This window comes from Cryptomeria japonica, chromosome 3 (assembly GCF_030272615.1).
Source record: "Cryptomeria japonica chromosome 3, Sugi_1.0, whole genome shotgun sequence".
NCBI classification, from domain to species: Eukaryota; Viridiplantae; Streptophyta; class Pinopsida; order Cupressales; family Cupressaceae; genus Cryptomeria; species Cryptomeria japonica.
Genome location: NC_081407.1, coordinates 172,794,848 through 172,816,502, shown reverse-complemented (window position 1 = coordinate 172,816,502; position 21,655 = coordinate 172,794,848). Strand labels below are relative to the sequence as shown.

Below are 21,655 nucleotides of genomic sequence, written 5' to 3'. Positions count from 1 at the left end.
TTATTTTCATCGTACTCTAAGACACTAAGTTTTCATTGGCTTCGAAACAAGCATGTTTTGTTACTAGTTCTCATAAATAGAAACCTTGCACTTAATTGTTTTGTCACTGATTAGGGTGCAGCCATGCATCAAGATATCTTAAAGATGCTAGCCCCGCCTATTATCATGGTTGAGGAAGCAGCAGAGGTTTTGGAGCCTCAACTCTTAGCGGCAATTGGACCAAGCCTGCAACATTTAATTTTGATTGGTGATCATTATCAATTACCTCCTCCAGTAGAGAGTTACAAACTGAAGTTACGGTATGTGATTCTTACAAGAAAATGTGCCCAAAGTCCAAATTTGTTTGCCCACTGAGATTCTTTCCTACAAATTCAGTTTTCCTATGATAGAATTTACATAAAAGATGTACGATTAAACAATATTATATTTGGCAATGGCGAAGGTTGAATAATATAATCTATAGGCCAAAATTCATGTTGCTATGATGGGTTTGTGTGGATATGTGAATGTAAAATTCGCATGGCTTAACTGATTAGGTTGTGAAATGTGGAAAAGTTTAAAGATGGTGATGCATCATATTTTCATTTTTTTTGCTTGGCTAATCCGTTGGAACTATTCCAGGCACGGCTTAGGAGTTTCAATGTTTGAGAGGCTTATTGAGTACAACAAATTGCCACATCAAACTCTATCTGTTCAAAGTAGAATGCATGAAGAGCTTTTGCCATTGATTTTGCCTATATATCCTGATCTTCAATCTAATGTTAAACTTGTTTCCGGTGAGAGGAATAAAGAACCAAAGTGTATGTTGAAACGAATGCATTTCTGGTGTCATGCATACAAAGAGAACCGAGAACGTAGTTTTCAAAATGAATGGGAAGCAAAAATGGTGATTGCTCTTGCACAATGGATGGTGGCCGAAGGTCATGCACCTACGGAGATTACTATACTAGCAGCATACAATGGACAGGTATGGACTTTTTCAATTTGATGCAAAATAAGCTTACAGTGTTCATCCTTAGACAAATTAAGGACACGGAAAATATGGATGGCAAAAGAAGCTTGATATGAAACCTCAATAAATAGGGAGTACAATGGAAGATATTGCAAAATGTCACGTATAACAATCTATTAAAAGAATTTTGATATCCAGAGGTGGGGATTTTAGTGTTTTCATTTTATATCTTAAAGTCAAAATGAATATCGTGAAAAAATTAACCAAAAGAATGGACATGGTCTCGTATTGAACTGAATGAATGAAATATTTAGATGGCATTTACCAGATTGAGAGCATGAAGAGAGTAGATTTTGTGCTGTTATTTTTAACTATTATTTTAATCAGTTCAGTTTTTCAAATAAGATGGTTAGGTTGTTTACATTTAGATTACCTTTAATCTTACGTATGTAATTTCATTCTGTTTTTTATCATTTTGGTGTCACAAAAAAGACATTCTTATTTTTGACTCTTTCTTATGTTTGTCCATCTACCAGTTTAACTCGGAAGATGATGAGACCCAAATTATACAACTCATTCTTTAACTAAACAATCAACATCTTTACATTTTTCTTAATTTCTGCTCTTACATAAGCTTTTTCCTCATACTAATTTTTCTTAAATTTAATAGTGCAAAAATTCAAACAGAGTTTAATTCATAGGTACCAATCTGTTGACGTGTCTAAAGTCGCATTGCTGCAAACTCCATACGGCCAACGCAGAATAGAATAAACTTGCTGAGTATCCTATCCTCTCTTGAGATAAGGAAATCCCTAATGCTATTTCTCGCGCTTGATCAAAGGGGATAACCTCAAGGTTTCGTTTGTCAGGTCTTGACTGCGGGATTGCTCAGTGGTTTGATGTGTTTTGTTGGAAACACAAGGGGGACTTATGGTGAAATAGGCAATTGCTGGATGAGTTCCCCAAAACTTTAATGGTCTTGCTTATCAAATGGTTTAAGTTGGGTTGATACTGCTTTCAATAAGACTACGGATTCTCTTGGTAAAAAAAGGGAAAAAAGAGGGATAGAGAGAGAGAGAGATACATAAAATATAAATTTTAACTAAGATAGTAGATTTAGTAAACAGACGGACACCTCCAAATAACTAAATTAAACATTACCAGCCATTTAAGCACAATACTTGCATCAATCTAGTGCGATCTTCAAGGGAAAATTTGGTTTTCATGCTATTAAATACAACATCAGAACTTTGACATTCATTCAGTGAGCATTCAATAACCGAACTAAGCATATGAGAGGTTCAGATTAACCATATAGAAGGAAAGACAATCAGCCATTCCCTAACGGTATAAACAGCGAAGATTCTATCGGATGTTTACTTAGAAAATGCTATATAAAGGAAAGAAGCATAACTGAAAAATTCTAAATTAATGAAGAAGGAGACCATGCACTCACAAGGAAACTTGAAACAGTCTTAACTTTGCATTAAATCTTGTAAATTTCGCCAGAGCTTCAGCAACAATCCAAGAACTTCTTACAAAATGAGGGAAAACCAGCCCCTTAAATAGGCTTCAAAAATGGATGAATGGCCAAGATTTAATTTAAATAAGTGGCCCAGATTCATCCACAAAACATGGCTGCCCATACCCATAAATGGGAGGCAAATATCAACAACTACTCCAAAGGGAGTAATAACTACCCCAAAAGGTAATTAGAACTTATCCAAAAATGATCCAAAAAGGTGCATACACATAAAGTTTTACATTTAGTTGACTTGGAAGTCAAACATGACCCTTTGGCCAAAAAGTGCACTTTCAAGATTTAAAAGGAAAAAACACTTTCTAGGAAAGCACTTTCTCTTTTCCATTTGTAGATTCCTTTTCCAAGACCTCATCTTCACCATGCAAATATTCCTGCCAAAAGATCACGACCTGCCGCACGTTCCTCACGAACATACTCCTGGAACCTGATGCATAATTGGAATAGCAGACTGAATGGAGGCATAGGAGGATGACAAATTTTATATTGCATGCTCTCGAGATATTGGTCCACGTGCTTCAAACCATCCTTCCAGTTGGAACGATTACGCTCGAAGCACCACATGTCTGACTGGAACTGACCAGCAAAACTTAGGTCCTTAACGGAATAGGTGATCCTATTCGTCCCTAGTCTTTCTTCCCAGTCTGGCCGTGTCACTTCATCGGACAGGGCATTTTGCCATCCCAAGACCATTGATCAGAGGATCATTTTGCCGAGTTCTTGCATGGTGTTCAGAATTGTCTCGCATGCATCGTGTTCTTTATCAATGATTTCTCTTGTGTCATTCTTCATGGTGATAGTCCAGTACCATTCCTTAAGAGTGCTGATGTTATAAGGATCTAGGATGGTGGATAATGTAGGAATCTATGCATGGGTCCAGAAGAGAGCTCTCATGAGGGGAAGAGTAGTGGCAGCCACTTCATGCATTCTAAGGGATTCCCTCTTTACCTCTAATAGCCGGACCAGGGTGGTCTCTCGATGGTGAGCCATCTCTTTTACTTCTTCGAGGATTCGTTCTCCCCTCCCTTTGATGCCTTGTATCCATTCCTTGACGGCCTTTGCGGTGTCCCGTACTCCTTCAAATTCTGTTGTGGTCCTCTGTGCCAATGCTGTCGGGGGAATGTGGGATTCAAAAGCATTGTGTAATGGTCTCAGGAGTTGATCGATGTACCCTTCGGCCTGCTCAGCACAAGCTCGATACATATCCTTCTCAGCTGTTATTTCTTCGAGTTGCCTGAGCATGTTCTGTACTGAATCCTTGAATTCCTCCTTTTCCTGTTCCTTAGTGGCTCATCTGATGGGGACGGTCGTGATGCTATAATCTGCCAGTGTAATTTGATCTGCTAGCTTGTCTACAGGCGGGGTGGCAATGTGAAGAGTGCGGTTCCTTTGCTCATCTTTGGTCATCCTGGAATATGCCTTGGGCTTTTTCTTCCCCTTGGCTTTAGCTTGATCTATACGTGAGAAGATGTCTTCCAAGTCAATGGGTGGCTTTGTGGCGGCCTTGCGCTGAGCTCGGGCAATCAACCATTCCTGAGGTACAGTCTGGGCTGATGCTATTGTTAAATTTTCACTCTGTTCTTTGATATTTTCAGCCGTCTCACCACAAATTTGCAGCTGTTCTGTTATCGGAGGAGTGGAGGAGGTGTCAAGCTCTTTGCTTGCAGCAGAGTTTTCTCCTACTTCACTGAACAATTGTCTGATGCCTTCGTGTGATGGTAGCTCTTCAGTCTTTTCGAGCTCGCGGGTCTCCTCTGTCTTTTGCTCTCCTTCAACGGTAGAGTCATCTTTGGCAGTGTTATGAAGCAGCAGTTCATGGCGACTCTGTTGGGTGGGTTCATGCACTTCGATCCCCTGAATGGATGGAATTTCTCCTTCCTCAGTTTGGTTACCCGGCTTAGCTAATTCAATAGCCCTTAGCTCGACGTCTAGCATGTCGGGTGCGGGAGGATCATCAACTCCAAATGCATCAATGTCACTTTGGGAAGGCGGAGCGGGTATATAGTCTAGTTCTACTACATCGTCGGACGAACTGGGGTCCTTTGACGATGAAGTGACCTCTGGTCTCCTAATGGGAATCTTTTCCCTTCTTGTTCTCTTGGATGTCCGAGTCCCTCTGCAAGCCTTAGCCTTCTTCCTCTTCTCGAGCTTTTCAATTTCTTCCCTGGATGCACTGGAAGTTCCCTCATCTTTGGAGGACTGAGAATCGAGGCTACCCATTAAGTGGTAGGTGAACTGGACTCCCTCATGAATTAGTCGCTCAATCTGTAGATGCAACCATTGGTCTGTATATCTTGCTGGGGCTGCCATGACCGCCTCAAAATCAGTGATCGGGTCTTGCGACCAATCAACGCCCGGCAAAAGATGCCTTACGGCCTCAAATTTCCGGACCTGCAGGCAATTCCCTGAATCTGTGAGTTGATCTGGGACCCGACGATATTCATAGAGTCGCATCTGCTGCACACTCAGCCTAGAATATTCACGCCTTCGGACCTCATAGTCATTAGAGCGGTTTTTCCAATAATCTTCAATTGATTCCTTTTCACTGTACCGCCTGCCATAGGCTCTCTTTGCTAGATTATTGTGATCAAAGCATTTCCTTGGAAAATGCTCTTGTAGGCCATAGGAGGCCAGCTCTGCGAAGGATTCTTCTGCTTGGGTGGGGGTCTTTAGATGGACATCCTGGTTGCCTATAATCATGGGGAACGCGAATCCAGCCTACTTGCTGTCTCTGAGTAAGATGCCGACCGGACGTGACTGCCTTGCGACCTCCAAAAGAACTATCTTGTTGGTTGGGTACCGTGGAAGCGAGAGGGGCACCATCAAAGCCAGCTATCCGGATGTAGGAGAACCTTGGGAACTGGATGAACCAGGCTCCGTATCTTTGTACTAGGATAGTAGCTTGCTCTGAGAGCCTTATGTGTAATCCTCCCTGCATTAGCCTGACCAGGCGCATTGTGAAGGCATCATTGACTCGCTCATATTGACCAACCACATAGGCCGGGCTATTCTTTTCTCTTTGAGCTATATCCTAATAATGCAACTGTTGGTAACAATCATATACCTTCACCTGACCAGGCCCATTCCCAATTTCTCCTTTCATTATTAAACCTGGCAGTGGCTGGTTCCTGGCAAACATGTTGACCAAATAAGAGGTCATAGTGAAGTACTTCTTTGTCTCGAGTTCAATTAGTTGAGTGTGGATGTTCTCGCTTATAATCTGGGCCCAGTCGAACTTGGACTTTCCAGCGAAGATTTGCTCTATGAAATAAAACATCCACTCCTCAAAGTAGTTGGATTTGGGAAGTCCCATAACCCGGCCGAGCAATGTGACCATGTCCCCATGCTCATTGTGAAAGTCACTTCTTGGGGTCTTTTTCCCAATTCTGACGCTTGGAGGTCTTCTCTCCTTGTACCACTTTTCATTGATCAGTGTTCTGCATCTGGCAGGATTCATATCATACGCCCCCTGTGCTTCATCTATAGTCGTGGCCATGGGATTGTTCGGGAAGGGGATGTCAAATGCGTCGCCAATGGCCTCAGGAGTGAAGTTTGCGAGGGTCATGTTCTCGAGGAGCACCAATCTGGAACCTGGTTGGTAATGCTGGGCAGCCTCTACCACTAACTCATAGTTTTGCACTGCTGGAGGAAATCCCGCCACTTGGGCGATGCCACTTTCCATCATCTGCCTAGGCCTGCCGTAGGCATTAGGGGAGAAGACTCGGCTCCTGAAATCTTGGATATCGCTATGGCCTAGGTCAATATCACCGACATTGTCCCAGACACTTTGAACTTTTGACTCCCTCAATCCCCCTCTTTGATACTGGTACTTCATCCTTTCGACTTGGTGAGGGATATCTGATTTGGATGCTTGCGATGTCTTGGCTGCAGTAGGCGTCTTTGATGATTCTACCGCTGATTTAGGCATTTATCCTGCACAATCGGATGCGGATTACGAGGCGATAAAAGGGAAGCAAAGCGGGTTAGATAAAGAATATGCCAGCATTCAAGGATTAATTCAAAAATTGAATCGGGACTAGCATGATTTTGTTAGCTACAAGCTTGATTGATCTAAACATAAATATTCATGAAGCTTTCAATTGCAGGTTTATATTTAAGCATTTTCAGGATCAATTTTAAAAAATGGACAAAGCTTGAGAAATTTTCCAAGTTTGAAAATGCAATCTCTAGCTGATTCTTAGGAGTAAGTTTTGATTTCAATTGCTTTGCACGACGCCTTATAAATGGAAAGAGATGCGAATTTTGAAGATTAAAGCATTTTAATCAATTTTTCGCATAGACATCCATCCAATTTGTAAATGTTTCAGATGATCGAGAGAGACGAAGTGTACTTACCTGGTGAAAATGGACGACGAGAAATTGCCCGATTTGTCGTGCAAGAACGGATGGATAGTTCTGCAAATTTTGAATGGGAGGGTCTGCAATTTTGAATTCCAATGGTAAACTTTCTAATTCAAATTTTCGCGGTTGCGGTTTGAAAAGAATTTGTAATTTTGAGTTTTAGACTTAGCGATTCTTCACCTTGGACGAAATGGTAATTGAACTTGAATGTTTGAAAGGGTTTGTCAACATTTTTACCTTCGGAAATTGTGCTTTCTGGCTCCACCTTTCAAACCTTATGCAATCCTCTCTCACGTGATTTTACCCTAACTTTAGCGGAATGAGGGAACTTTAAAACTTCAAACACTTCTCAGTTTCATCCTCCAAATTGCGAACTTCGGCGGTATGAGGGTTTTTGTAGACTTTTAAACTTCACATCTTCATCCCCCAAATCGTGAACTTCGGATGCTTTCGCGTTTTATCCCCTACTGCACTCTCTGCGCTGAGATCTTCGGAGGAATGGGGGATTTTGCCAATTTCGAATTCCTTATATTTGCCTTACGCGTTGCGACTTTGCCCTAGATGGCGAATTTCGGACCTTATGAGGAGTTTGCGACCAATGCGAACTTTATGATCATTTTCCAGTTTCGCACCATTTGGTGACTTCGCCAATTTCCACCTCTGCTTTCCTCGCGCACTTCCCCCAACTCGCGATTTTCGGGGATATGGAGGCCCTTAAAAAACTTTAAACTTTGTTTTTACCCCAAGTGCGAACTTCGGCGCTTTTATCCTTTTCGGACCTTTTAAACGTTTTAGCAATTTTGAACTTTTTCGGACCATTTGGCACTTTTGCCAACTTTAAACAAATTTCAGACCATTTGACACTTTTGCCAACTTTTAGCGAATTTTGGATCATTTGGCACTTTTGCCAACTTTCAGCGAATTTCGGACCTTAAGGAGTTTTTGTCAACTTTAAGTGAATTTCGGACCTCTTGGCCTTTTTGCCAACTCTTAAACAAATTTCGGACCATTTGGCACTTCTGCCAACTTTACGTGAATTTCGGACCTCTTGGCACTTTTGCCATCTTTAAACAAATTTCGGACCATTTGGCACTTTTGCCAACTTTAGCGAATTTCGGACCATTTGGCATTTTTGCTAACTTTAGCGAATTTCGGACCATTTGGCACTTTTGCCAACTTTCAGCATTTCTCTCATTTTGGCCTGAAAGTCCGAAATTCGCCCTTCCTGGGCATTTTGGTGATTTTTAACTTTCTCTCAAGAAGTGCGAGCTTGGGCACTTGGGCGAGTTTGTCAGCCTTGGCATTTTGCAAACAAATTCGCTCCTCCTTCTCCACCAGCTGGCGAAAATCGTCATTCATTCAAATCTCGTAAACTCTGTAAGAACAAACATCATGTAATCTATCTCATCGCTCTTACGCGAAAAACGACAACTTTGGGTCCTCATGCGACCTTCAGACGCGCTGTCCTTTGCTTGGCGGGCTTTGCCAACCTCTAATATCTCACGCCTATTCAAGGTGATTTCACAAGTTTGAACAATCTCTTGGAATTCGTGCCCGAGGGCTCGACTAGCCTAATGGAATCACTGGCTTCTTCGTTCAACATCATCACTTCACGGACCAATCGCGGGCTCGCTCGAAAGGACGCGAGACACTTTGCACGAAACTCAACAGGGTGAAGACAGAAAGGCCCAAAAAAGGAAGGGGTACCCTATCGGCGACAGGGAGCGTGTGCAACGCACAACACAATCTTCCAAAGGATTTGGTTCAAATTTGGCTGATTTGGTACAACCTTTTCATTTCTTATATAAATTTAAAAGACTTTCTTTTTGAAATTTTTTATTTTCAAATTCTTATGACCTACAAAATGAAATAAATGTTTTGAACCTGCTTTATGGTTTAAGATTATATTGGTCAGCACTCAGAACTAATTGTAAAAACAAAGGGATAGTTGCACGTAGCAAAACAACAACAAAATGAAGTGACAAATTGTTCCTGTCATGAAGTTGCAAACATTAGCAAAATTTAAGTGAAAAATGCTTCTGTTTGATTATTTAAAACTGTATTTACTCAATATGATGGTTTGAACTTTGAACATTGAAGAATTAGATGCAAACTTTTCTATTTTGTCGTGTTCATTTGGATATATACTCCCCATTTTAAACATTTTGCGTGTACTGAGGAAAACACAAATATTAAAAAAATTGCAAAGCTAACTAAACCTAAACATCTAGAAAGACCTCATTGTGGAGCTAGTGGGAATGGCATTATCTGTACTTCTACTGCATTTGGTTCTATTGTGACCTTTACACACATCGCCCCATTGCAAAAGGGGACCTCTTTTTGCCTAGGTGTTGGGTCGTCGTCTTAGTTAGTTTTCCTTTGTTGGCAGTTTTCCACCTTGGGTTTTTGAATGAAGAGCTTGTTTAGAGAGAAGGTCCTTTGGTTCGAGTTTCAAACTCAAAGTCACTGATTCAAAATCCGTTGGAAAGATTCAAGTAGATAGTTAGTCCTTGTCAATTGCAGATTTGTCCTCGATGCAAATTTTGTCAAAGTCCAGATTGATATAGATTTTCCGGAGTCCTGATGTGAAATAAGGAATTCCAACTCTTGAGCAAATTTAATTTGGGTGTTTATTATTTGGAAGTGGAATTATGATTGGATTTGTGGATTTCAACTATGAAGAGCGCAAAATTGTGTGAATTGGGAAATTGTTCTTAAGGATTCATGGATTCATTCTTTGATGATTTTATTCTTAATCCTTGAATTTTACTTGAATTGATTTCTAACTTGGAACAAATTCTTTAATTCAGATTGAAAATTTAATCCAATTTCAAATCCTTTAATCCTTATTTTCTTGGACAAGTTATCAACAACTTACCTTAGCTGTCCTTGAAAATCCAGATTTTGATTAGTGATTCCCTAAATTCTTGGATTTTGTCGTATAATTCCACATGGAAGTTGAATTTGCTCTTCATTGAGATCAATTTCCTTTTTTCTAATTAAAATTCCATTTGAGAAAAATCCTTATTTTTTATCAAATTCTTGAAATTCTTGGGTTTTTCTTCAATTATCCTTGTGGAGGTCAATTTTCCCTTCAATTGTGAAATCCTCATTTTAATCTGAATACAAGGAATTTCAACCTAGTTTTATCCCCATTTTTGGCTTGAAATTGGAATTTTTCCTCATCAAAATCCTTATGAAAATCGAATGTCCTATGAGGAATTAGAGTCTTGAATTTGTTAATCCTTGTTTTCCGCCTAAAATAGGGATTATTGTCATTTAGCTTGTCCTTGTTTTTGAGGAGAAATCTGGATTTTTGAATCTAACTTATCCCTATTAAAATCGACTTTCCTTCTCCTCTTTGTGCAAAATCCACATGAAGCATGGATTTCTGCCCCAATATTCCCTATTTTTTGGGAATTTTGATCCGAAACGCAAACAAAATCTGTATGAAGGGTGAAATTCCGACCTCATATTATCCTTGTTTTGCCCTCAAAATCGGGAATTTTCCTCATAATTCTAGATGGAAGTCAAATTTCCCTTTGAAAGTTCCTCTTCCTAGTGGAATTTCTCTTTAAAATTCCAGATCCTTGAATTGCAACTGAAATGTGGATTAAGTGTTGAGTGCTCTCCTTATTAATAACAATTTGAAAAAAAAAAGTCCAAATAAGAGTTTAAGGTTGGCTACTTGTGAGAGGTCTTCTCTTAGAATACAAGGATAAATTTGCGAAATTGGAAACCATTACATTTGCCATGCTCTTGTTGCACATTTTGGGAAGTCAAGTCAAGTCATGTATATATGCCACTCCTTTGAGTCATGTCCATTCTAGGAGTCTTGTATATAGCTAAGGGTAGGTTTTCTTTCTGTATGCTTTAGTTTAGGGGTTCTTTTTGTTGAGCCTGGTTGTTAGTTTGCCTTGAGTCATTTTGCTTGAGATTGTTAGGTGGCTCAAGTAGTTTAGTTTGGTTTTCCTTAGTGTTTTAGCTTTAGAGTTAGTCGGTTTGCCTTAGTTTAGGTGTCCTTAGTGGGAGCCTTTATTTGTTAGAAAGGTATTGTGTTGTTTTCGGCATACGTTGGCACAATTTAGATCTTATGTTTGGTCCATTTCCTAGATAACTACCGTTGAAGTGCTTAGAATTTGAGGTTACCGTATCGTTTGGTTAGAACTTGTACTTGACTCGGAAGGGAATCACCTATTGTATCTTGATACCAAAATATTTTGATTACTATATTTTACACAATCAATTGCTCTAAGTCATTGTGGTTTCTTATGTATAATGTTCCCTTTTAGGATATCTTGGGATATTGCGACAACTACCTTGAATTCTCTGTTCTTGATATGAATTGTAATGCATGATACTACAGTAGAAAAACATGAAAGAACCTGATGTAAGGAGTTCTTCTGATTGATGAAGATGTGGCAGATCCTTGTGCAAAGAATGGAGTCTCTTCAAAGCCAAATCATGCCTCTCATGCAGCTGCCCGTGTTCTAGCATGAACTGCTGATATTAAGTCGTAGTAGCAATAATTAAGACCTTCAACAATGTCTTCCAATATATTTAAATCTGCAAAAGATATTGTCTGAAAACCCCTTGAAGATTCTGAAAGAAATGTAAATCTTGTCCAATGAAGCACCAACTGGACCTCTGTATGAAGCCCACAGTCAAGCAATGATTCAGCTGGCCTTTCATAGCCTCAAGATTGCATAAACACTGAAGAGATTTTGTTCTCCAATGCTAAAGTTGCCTGAAACCCTAGGTCTCAATGCACACCACCCAAAAGCAAAGACAAATGATCATCAATAATGAGTTTGATTTTCTTTTTGAAACCTTTTATATCCTATCAACTCTTAAATGCCTTTAATTCCCTTTTGAAATCCACTTTAGGGTTTTAATAAAACTTTATAATAACTTTTTAGAAGGGTCGATTACTTCGTCTGGTGCAAAACAAATAATATAAAGTATATATATTAATAATCACTTATATGTCCCTTGAAATTGGTACTTTATATTATTCCTCCTATGCACTTTATAATTTGACTTTATAATCATTAAATGTCCTTTTATAGTAAAGTCAAATAAAGTCATTAATTGCTCTCACTTTATAATTTGACCTTATGATATTAAATCCCCTTTAATTATAAAGTCACATGAATTCAATATGATATTCCCTTAAAATAGTTAATTATTATTACTTTAATAATAATTAAATGTCATAACTCCATTAATAATCATTATTTAATGATTTTGACTTCATCACTGGCTACCCACTGCTCCCACTGTCAATCTGGATGCCTTACTAAAAATAGTAAGGTTCCCTCTCTAACATCCACTGACTTATAGTAAGTCCCTCAAAATGGAACTAGAAACCTTTGAATATCAATGCCTCAAAACAAATGAAAGATTTGGTGAGATAAACACTTGCAACTGCCACCTGAAGAGCTCCGAAACTCCCAAACTGGACCCTCTAATCCACCATACTACCCTACGAGAGTCAAAATAATAGGCTAACCCCTCGAACTTTGATGCTCACAAAAATGGGGACATTACAGTCCGCCCTCCCTGAAATTGCTTGTCCTCAAGCAATCTCTACTGCAAAGCAACTCCACTCGACCAAAGGTCCAAAAGATGAACTGTGTAATGTCCCACACAACTCCAACCGACCCCTATAGCACCAACATAAACACAACTGCGCAAGGACAAACATCATGCCAACCATCCAACCCTTGCGCACAAGAATAGTGCATCAAAATCAAAAAATGTTCAAGAAGGCCAAGGATGAACCGGTATACCCTCAACACACTGAACATGCTGCAATGCTCAACTATAAATCCTATCTAGAATCCCGATGCACCCAAAGAATCCCAAACTCTACACTCAATGCTCGGCTGAATGCCAGGATCCCAAATCACTCTATTGAGTACTCCATCCAAACCATGTGGCATCAACACGATACCATTGTATAGTGCAACTAAGTCAACCCCAACAAAAGGAAGAAGTAATCCACCAGCTGGAACAATCCCTGCATCCCATAACTAGTATGGAAGTCTGCCATGAGAAACACTCCCAAACCTTCGCTGCTCAAATCTGATCTCAACTTCACCATGCTAGAAGTGGTGAAGCCATCGAATGGGACTCATCTTGATAGTAGTGCTAAACCTGTTGCTAGTCAGGTCCCAATGCAAACCAAACTCACATCCATCTGCTCTGTGGAGATAGGAATAATTGAAGGTATTTGCATCACCACAACTATCTCCATACTCTACTGAACTCCCATGGATGTGCTGACTCTACAAGTAATATCGATCCCATCTACTAAAGATGGTGAATACCCATCACACAATGGATGGTGTAATCTCAGAACCAATACACATTGATGCATCATCAAGTCTTGTGTGTGTGGATGAAAAGAAAAATGATGAGCGTTCCCCACTATGCAATTACGGTAGAAGGCTCCAACCTCGGTCAATGGCTCATCACTAGCAATATTGGAATCAAGAGATGGCTCCAATCTTTGATCCCAAATCACTGATTGGGTAGGGCCTTTAGCAACTTACTTTGCAAACCCAACCACAAAATCTCTATGAGGAAACATTGTAGTTAGAGTACCTACAATGATTCCCACAAAACGTCTGATAGTGCATGAACCATGAATGAGAGTATCCCTAGTGACCCCGAACGGTCCCTCTTGAAACTTCGAACTCTCAAGCAGGTACTCAGCAAATGTATCGGCACAGTAAAAATGAAATAAGGCGAAATCAACCTTATCCTCTGAAACATGCAGCTGATCACTCTAACTTTGCGACACAACAAGCTGTATATCACCATCAGCTACATTAGATGAAGTAACAGATCTGCATCCGGGAGGGAAACAAATCAACATGAGAGCCATACTCCCAACCGGATGACACCCTGTGAATCTCATGTGAAGATGATGGAGCAACATCGTGTACCAACACACAACTCTCGGGAGAATCCATCATTGCCACACGAGGTATCAACAGTCTGACCTGCATCATCTAACATAGTAGTGACCTCAAGAGAACCTGACGCATCATGTGGTTCTTTGCTTCTCTCAATCCAAGTTCTCATCCCATCTGAGACTACTGCGCTAGATTTTGTGATGGATGTAGTGACATCCCCACAACAACCCGTGGATATCAAATCATCACCAACTGCCACTGTAGGAAATTGTACCGTATCTGTAGCTGGTGAAGACTGTGCCAAACTCAATTCCACGGTAAGCTCCTCCAATTGTGACTGCAACTCCTGAAGGGCCAACTAGGCACTCTTTAATGAATGCATAGTCACCTCAAGCTCATAAGTGAGCTCGTCAACATCCTCTTCCTTCCCCTTCAGTGCATCATAGCAAATACAATCCAACTCGAGAAGTAAGTCTCTATCAGCAAGTAGCTGCAAGTAATTATGTTTCATTATCCCAATGGCTTCTTGTAGTGAATGGAACTATGCAAGGGAAAGGCCACTATCACCCTGCTCATCTAACATAGGAGTACCTCAACCTAACGTAGCCAACATCTGACGAGCAACATCAATGTGCTCTATGGCTGTGGCTGTTTGCCTCACTGGGTAAACAGAAAGAGTACAGAAGTAACACATAAATAAACAGTGCAATAACAAAATGGATACAAGAATAAGCTTTCCATTAATAACTCAGAGTATATACAATGTTCATAGCATTATCTATCGTAAAAACATCACACCCTTCAATACCCACAGGTAGTACAATATATCACAGCTGAAGGGGTGCGACACAACCGTCGCGACTCCAACTACCTACCCGTCGGCTAACTAACTACTAACAAATAACATTACTAACAAAACATAAGATATACATATTTCTCGACAATATCATCCCCCCCAAAAAAGAAGTCGTCTCCGACGACTAACAACAAAAATGGAGACAATGCAACCCACACAAAATATACATCAAGACAAAACTAAGGAGGGGGCTGGGGAGGTGTCCCTGAAGTAGAAGGCTGAGATGTCGGTGGGTGGGCCGCCAAGCGGGCGTGGAGCTCATAAACCTGTTGAGTACGTGTAGTCACATCACGCTCCGCCACCAACACTTTCTCCAAAGCCGTCTTCACCATATGCGTGGCTTACAGCAACTCCTCCTCTTTCATATCCGCTATCTCTGTCATACAGATCAATCGATCCTGTAACAGGCTCCTCTCGACAGTGACTGCATCCAACTCCTGCTGTACGAGGTTCCTCACGCTCTGCTTCGCCGAAAGGCGAGTCTCTACCTCAGCCTTCTGTGCTCGGGCCATCTCAAGTTGCACCAAGAACTGGGCCCTCTCTGCTGCCCATGAGGCCTGCTGAGTGGCCACATCCCTCGCCAACTCGACTCTAGCAGCCTCGCGGACCGCAGACTCATGTTGTGTACGCCTTAGTGCATAGTAGGCGTCTCGGTAGACCTGCTCAATCTCTCGGACGACTGCCATCACCCGACTCTCCACAATGGGCTGACGCACAATCCAAGCCTGTAGCATCTCATCCGTCTCAGTAGTCGGCCATCCCGGAGACTCAAAGCATGTAGCAAAGGCTGCGGGGCAGCCCACCCGCATAAACTGTAGGACCCTCTCTAACTCCACCATAACTTGCTGCAATGCTCGCGTCTGGGCCGTGGCCACCACTCGCCTACCCCTCGTCACCATGTCAACTAAATAGGCCTCAATGTCCTCCCCCTCCTGCTCTGAAGGCTGTGATCGTGACGGAAGTGGTATCTATGTAAGAGCACCAAGGGGTAACTCAGAAGTCTCTGTCGGAACTGATACTGCCGCATCCCGCTGGTATGAGGGTGCCTCCTCCACCACTAGAGGTGTAGCATCTCCCTGCTCCTGAATGGCAAAGACGACCTCTCCTGCCTCGTTCCCAACTACTGGTACATGTGTCTCGCCAGAGGAATCGTCCAAGTCTACTACCTCAGCTCTAGTCTCGTGACAAGGTGAGAATACAATAGCTCCCACAGGTTGTACCAATGTCATCTAAAATCTTTGGTCAGCTAGCTCTCCATAGCCACGACCAACGGGTCTGTACGCATCTCTACGACTGAGGGATGGGTCGCCATAGCCATGGACTCCTCCAACAAAGAGGCAGAAACCGTCACCACTGCCTCAGTCCCAACAACATCCAACCGCACCTGAGGCTCCGTATCAACCACCTCCCTCAGCCCCTGCTCCTCATTGACCACTACGCGATGCAGCGACTCCTCCATCCGCGACTCTGCCATGTCTTCGGTAAGTGCCTCCGTGGTCGGGGCCGGTCTTGAAGGTGGTGCTCGATCCGGTAGAGGTGATACTACCTGTTGCTGGATGGGGCCAAGTGCAACTGGCGTGCGACTTTGCCCAAATGCCGAAATAAAGGTGCCTCCCACTCCAGATGACGTCACAAGTGTGCCCATCGGTAGCAAGGGTGGGGCAACAAGGACCCTCTCCTCCGTCGCCCTGCTGCTATCATCCTCCTCATCCTCCGCTTCTGAATCCTCTGTACTACCGAAAGTCTCCCTCCCGCTATCAGGTTCCCCTGAGGCCGTATCTACTGTCTGTTTCCGCTTTGCAGAATAGTGCCCAATGTCCAAGTGTCTCCAATACATGATAGGAGGCTCGCCTGCTGCCAACGGTCCCTGCGGTCGTACCTCCAACTCTGCCTCCGGCGATGCTTCCCGCGTGGCCTCCAAGAACAGTCCTATAGCATAGTGGGGCATATAGAACGTGCGATGCTGCATCGTCAAGAACTCATACATGCGCTTTGCTAGCAACACGGCCCAATTGTACACAATGCCATTCATAAGCCCGTTCATGAGCATAATTTGAGGGAGCGCGATGTCCGACGCCCTACTCGATCCCGTCAACCTGCTCTTAATGACATACATAATGCACTGCCAGTGGCCCTCTGCAACAAATGTCTCATGGATTCCTCGTCCCTTCGTGGCATTAGCCACGCTGTCCAGCTCTGCTGTCGTCAAGTTCCTGGATACTAATTTAATCCAATATTCCTTCTCCTCACGCTTCATCTTCTTAGCCTTCAACTCGATTTTCCTGCCCTGTCTGCCTGGGATGCCGAATACTCTGGTGAAGTCCATCGCTTTGAAGGATATGGTGACATCCCTCCCGAGGTACTCAAAAGTACTCGCGCGTGTGTGCCTGTCAAAGGTGTCCACCATGAACCGTAGGGCACCCTCGTACTCGCGGATAGGAAACATGGGCATTCGAATAGCCCACTCCACTTCTGCCTTACGAAGGTTTTGCTTCACCAAATCATTGTTGGGAGTGTCCTGCCACCATTTCCGGCATTCTGACCCATTCAGGCCTTCGAAGGTGATATTCTGAGGTGTTAATGTATTTTTCCCACTTATGGCAGGTTGTGGTGCTTTCTGCTTTTTCTTCTGACTTGCGCTGGCATCAATTGTGCTGCCTGCCACACGTACGCCTGACGACAAGACCCTGGTATTTCTATCTATTTGGCTACTACTGGAGGAAGCCTGTAACTGCTTCTTCCAACTTCGTTTCCCAGCGCACTCCATTAAGTTCTCCTATAACTGATTTCTGGTTATAGCCGTACGGTTGTGTAACACCTTCGTAACCACCACCTTCGGTTGTGTATGGCTGCGTTGTTGGGTGGGGGCTGCTGCGTGTGTGCGTTTCCTTTTTTTTTCCCTTATGTTTGCATTTGCGTTTGGCCGGAGTTTTTATGTTTGCGTGGGCGGGGGTGTTGTGTTCGCGTTTTTTTATTTTTGCGTGGGCGGTGGTGTCCACCGCACGATGGTCCCACCGTCGGTGTTGCCACCGCTCGGTGGTCCCATCGTCGATGTTGCCACCGCTCGGTGGTCCCACCGTCGGTGTTGCCACCGCTCGATGGTCCACGTTCCCTTTTTTTTTAATAAATTTTTTAATTTTTAAAAAAATTTATTTATTTATTTACAAGAAGACTGTCAAGCATCCTGATTGGAGGGTCCAGGTTCCCTCCGTTCGTGGTAAACCTTTATTTTCGACCCATTGACGGCGTCTGGTATCTCCTTCCCGTCGAGCGTCCACAACTTAATCGCCCCGTTGGTATTGACCTTGCGTACCTTGAAGGGCCCTAGCCATCACACTTTAAATTTTCCTGGTTTGTTTTCGTTCCTTCCATTGAATTTCAACACTAATTGCCCTGGAGTAAACTTCATTCGCCTAAGATGCTTGTCGTGCCAGACCTTCCGTCTTTGCTGGGCTGCCTTTGTGGTCCATTGTGCCATCATTCTTTTTTCGTCCAACTTGTTTAAGGCATACAATCTTTCCCTCAGGCTCTCCATATCCCTGAGTCTGTTCTCTACTGCAATGCGAAGGCTTGGCACCATGAATTCCGCTGGCACCACAACTTCCTGCCTGTACATGAGTTGGAACGGAGTCTGACCCGTGGTTACCTTGTAAGTCGTTTTGTAGGCCCATAGTACAAAGGGTAACTTCTCTTCCCTTCCTTTTCTACTCTGCAGGACTTGTAAATTACCGATACCAATATTTTGTTCGTGGCCTCGGCCTGCCCATTGGCACGTGGATAGTACGGGCTCGATAATGAGTGAAAAATCTTAAACTCCGAGGTCAACAGTCGTATGACATGGTTCACGAAGTGGCCCCCTCGGTCATTGGTTAACTGAAGAGGTATACCATATTGCGTAATGATTTGTTCATAGATAAATTTAGCCATGCTTACTGCAGAGTTATCCGGGAGAGCCCTCGCCTCCACCCACTTAGTCAAGTATTTTGTCGCAACCACAATGTACCGGCACCGTCGTGTGCGGCTAGCCTTAAGAGGCCCTACAAAGTCGAGTCCCCATCATTCGAAGAGTTCCTGTGCGTGTGACGGGTTGAGGGGCAAGAAGTCCTGATTCAGAGGTTTGCTCGCCCATTGGCAAGTGTCGCACCCCACGACCCACTCCCAACCCACTCCCTGGCGTCATGATGTACGGTTGGCCACCACAGTCCTGCCAGAAGCACCTTGCGGGCTATAGTGTCTGGGCCCATATGTCCACCTGCGGGTCCTTCATGTGCCTCCCTTAATACACTCGGGACTTCTTCCTCCATGACACAACGCCTTAATACCTGGTCCAACCCCATTTTGTAGAGTAAACCGTTGATGAGCGAAAAACTCCTGCTCCTTAATACGAGCTTTCTCCGTTCCCTTGGGGGCATACCCTTCGGAAATCGGGACGTCGACAGGTAGTCTCTAATCTTCTTGTACCACGAAGGAAGTACGACTATTTGGAACAAGTGCGCATCCGGAAAATCATCATTTACTCCCTCTGGAGGTTCCCCTAACTTAATCCGGGACAGCTGATCGGCTATGACATGGCTTTGCCCCGGTCTTACCACAAATGTAAATGTGAACTCCTGTAGTAGCAATAGCCAACGACTTATCCTCCCCTGGATAATTGGCTTGTTTACCAAGTACATGAGTGCCTAGTGGTCTACGTAAAATGTGAATGGTGTAGCCAGTAGGTAATGACGGAATTTCTGTACGGCATAGACCATGCCGAGGGCTTCGCGTTCTGTGGTACTGTAGTTCTTTTCAGCCCTTGAGAGCAACCTGCTCGCAAAATAAATGGGGTGGTCCAACTTGTGTCCTCCTACCTGGGCTAATGTAGCCCCGATGGCATAATTTGAGGCATCCACGTGAACGTGGAATTCCTTATCCCAATTCGGGTATGCCAGTATGGGTGCTACCATCAACCTCGTCTTCAGATCTTCAAAGGCCTTGCTCTGCGGCTCTGTCCAGATGTATGGTTCCCTTTTCCGTGTCAACCTATCCAACGGGTGGGACACCTCAGTGAAGTTCTTGATGAACCTCCTGTAGTACCCGAGATGACCAAGGAAGGACTTTATCCCAGTGACGTTCGTAGGAGGTTCCATTTCTACTATTACCCGAATCTTGTCCGGGTCCGTTTTCAATCCTTCTTTACACACAATGTGTCTAAGCAATCTTCCTTGTGGTACCATGAATCTACATTTCTTCGGATTGAGGGCCAATTGTGCCCTTCGACATCTCTCTAGGCACTCCCTGAGGGTTTTTAGGTGGATGTCCTGTCCGCTGTAAATAGACCACTCGTCCAGGAAGGCTTTGAAGTTCCCCACCGACATCTTGTCGAAGATGTGCAAGATGATGCGCTGAAAGGTGGCAGGTGCATTGCATAGATCGAAGGGCATTCGGTTGTATGCATACACACTGTCCTCCACCACCAAGGTTGTTTTCAACTTATCTTCCTCCGCAATGGATATCTGGTTGTACCCAGAGAACCCATCCATGAAGGAATAGATTTCATGTCCAGCTACTTTCTCCAAGATGCTGTCAGTGAAGGGTATGGGAAACGGGTCTTTAATAGTGACAGCGTTTAGACACTAGAAGTCTACAAAAATCCGGATCTGATTGGCCTCTTTCTTGAGGGAAATCACAATGGGAGACACCCATTCGCTTGTCTGCACTTTGAAGATTATGCCCGCTTCCAATATCCGCTCAATTTCGTCGTTCACCCATGCAGCATAATTCTTGTTCATACGGTAAGGCCGCTTCCTTACCGGTTGGGCTTCCGGTACCAATGTTATGCAGTGTACACATAACTCTAGGGGTACGCCCTTCAGGTCCTTGTACGTCCATGCAAAGACATCCTTGTATTCAAGGAAAATTTTGAAGGCTGCAGCCTTCACCACTGGATTCCAGTCATCTCCGACAAGGATGATCTTGGGGTCACTCGTCCCCCCAAGATTTGTCTCCTTTAAATTAGCTTCCTGATATTTAATGGGCTCCCCCTTCGAGAATTGGTGTGCCAACGTCTCATTCATCGAGGCCTCCCCTTCCTTGTACTCTCCATATTTTGGGGGAAATATATCTGGTTCTTCCTCGATGCTCAATACATTGCACAAGGGTGTAAATAATTCATAATCTCCAATTTGCCAATGGAAGAGGCCATTCAAGGAGTCCTCGTCGTCCCCTGAGCATGCCTCCAGTTCTAACACCCCTTCGTCACTAGGCTCCATGCGGCGTCCGTCTCCACCCTCCCCCAACTGGTCTCCCTCAGATTTCGAGTCGGAGGAGGATGCTAACTCCTCACTCACCATCTGCGTACGGAGATCGATCACGTACTTCCTCCCCACGTTCTCCAAGGAAAGAGTATTCCGCTTCCAGTTATGGTTCGCTTTTGCTGCAATGAGCCACCCACTCCCATGAATGGCGTCATACCCTTTCTGCTTCAGGGGAATTACTACAAAGTCCAGCACGAATGGCTGCGTGCCAATCATCACCTGCTGGCCCATGAAGGTACCAAGGGGTTTAATCTCGTGTTGATCTACCCCTAGTAGGTTGAACGTGGGGGGCCACAACGTAGGCTTTCCCAGTTTTTACCATGTCGCTTCTGGGAGCACATTTACTCCTGACCCTCCGTCCACAATAATGTCTGTCAAGGTAGTCCCCAGGATGCCCATTTCTACCACCGTCGGTTGGCGTCCTCTATTGACTACCAACAACATGGGGTCGATTGTGGGGTTGACGACCTCCCTTAACATGGGGTCGGTTGTGGGGCTTACGACCTCCCTCATTTTCACTTGTGGGGGTATGGAGTTTAAGATAGCCGTTTTTAATTGTGGCAAGGTCTCAAGGAGGTCTTGAATCCTCACGGGTACCTCCATCTGCAATATTTGCCGTAAGATTTTCTCTTCTCCCCTCGTCCGTGGCGGACTTGCGGGCTCGTGGCTGTTCTGTCCTTGTGCGGCCATTTCCTTTGTGATCTCGTCTCTTGCTTCCCGCACTCT

At 43.6% G+C, this 21,655-nt stretch overlaps 1 protein-coding gene across 3 annotated transcripts in view; it reads left to right on the top strand.

Annotated features, from left to right (window-relative positions):
• LOC131029170 (uncharacterized) overlaps nt 1–21,655 on the top strand; it is a 262,261-nt gene that overhangs the window by 71,623 nt on the left and 168,983 nt on the right. For all 3 annotated transcript variants that reach the window (XM_059218132.1, XM_059218133.1, XM_059218131.1), the window contains exons 5-6: nt 115–299; nt 622–967. In XM_059218132.1, the coding sequence (XP_059074115.1) occupies nt 115–299; nt 622–967 (531 nt within the window). The remainder of the gene's footprint in view (nt 1–114; nt 300–621; nt 968–21,655) is intronic.